Here is a 523-nt window from a genome sequence, read left to right as displayed (position 1 = left end):
GTGTCCAGCACAGTGACATTCTCTCATGTCAATTGCCACCAGTCTTGTATAGTTCACCTTCTCCGTGTGTACCGTTCTGACCATGGCATCTTCGTTAAACATCGCCGGCTCGTAAAACGTATTGAAATTCCAGAAAAAGTAGTGTGTGTTAACCAGGCGTTCCAAGGGGGCTTATAGCTCACTACTGCCTGTGCAACATCTCTCGGTAGCGTGTTGCAGCAACCCGCTACAAATGAAACAGGTTTATCTTCAGACATTCCACCACTGGCTTCACTGCACTTTCCCATATTTAAACCTTTCCGTGGCATCATCCGTAAATTAGAAAGGTGGTGTGTCACCCTAATGAAAGCGTCATCATCACCTTTCATTATGTACGGTGTGGGGATGAAGAATTCTAACGAAAATTTGGACCACAAATATGTTTTATTACTCATAATCACCTCCACTTTCCGCCCCCAACTCGAATAATCACCGATCTGCTTCCTCGTCTCTGGGTACACATCACGTGTTGGCAGTACAATAG

The 523-nt window shown here is 45.1% G+C and overlaps 1 pseudogene across 1 annotated transcript in view; it reads right to left on the bottom strand.

Moving 5' to 3' along the window:
- Positions 1–3: 3 nt before the first annotated feature.
- The window catches only part of TEOVI_000767800:pseudogene, a 1,014-nt pseudogene continuing 494 nt past the window's right edge, over positions 4–523 (bottom strand). The window contains 2 exon segments of the mRNA in view: positions 4–168; positions 171–521. Coding sequence covers positions 4–168; positions 171–521 — 516 coding nt within the window.

The sequence above is a fragment of the Trypanosoma equiperdum genome (assembly GCF_001457755.1).
Source record: "Trypanosoma equiperdum strain OVI genome assembly, contig: ctg_1176, whole genome shotgun sequence".
In the NCBI taxonomy this organism is placed as follows: Eukaryota; Euglenozoa; class Kinetoplastea; order Trypanosomatida; family Trypanosomatidae; genus Trypanosoma; species Trypanosoma equiperdum.
The sequence above is the reverse complement of the archived record's forward strand: the minus strand, read 5'-3'. Positions and strand labels throughout refer to the sequence as shown.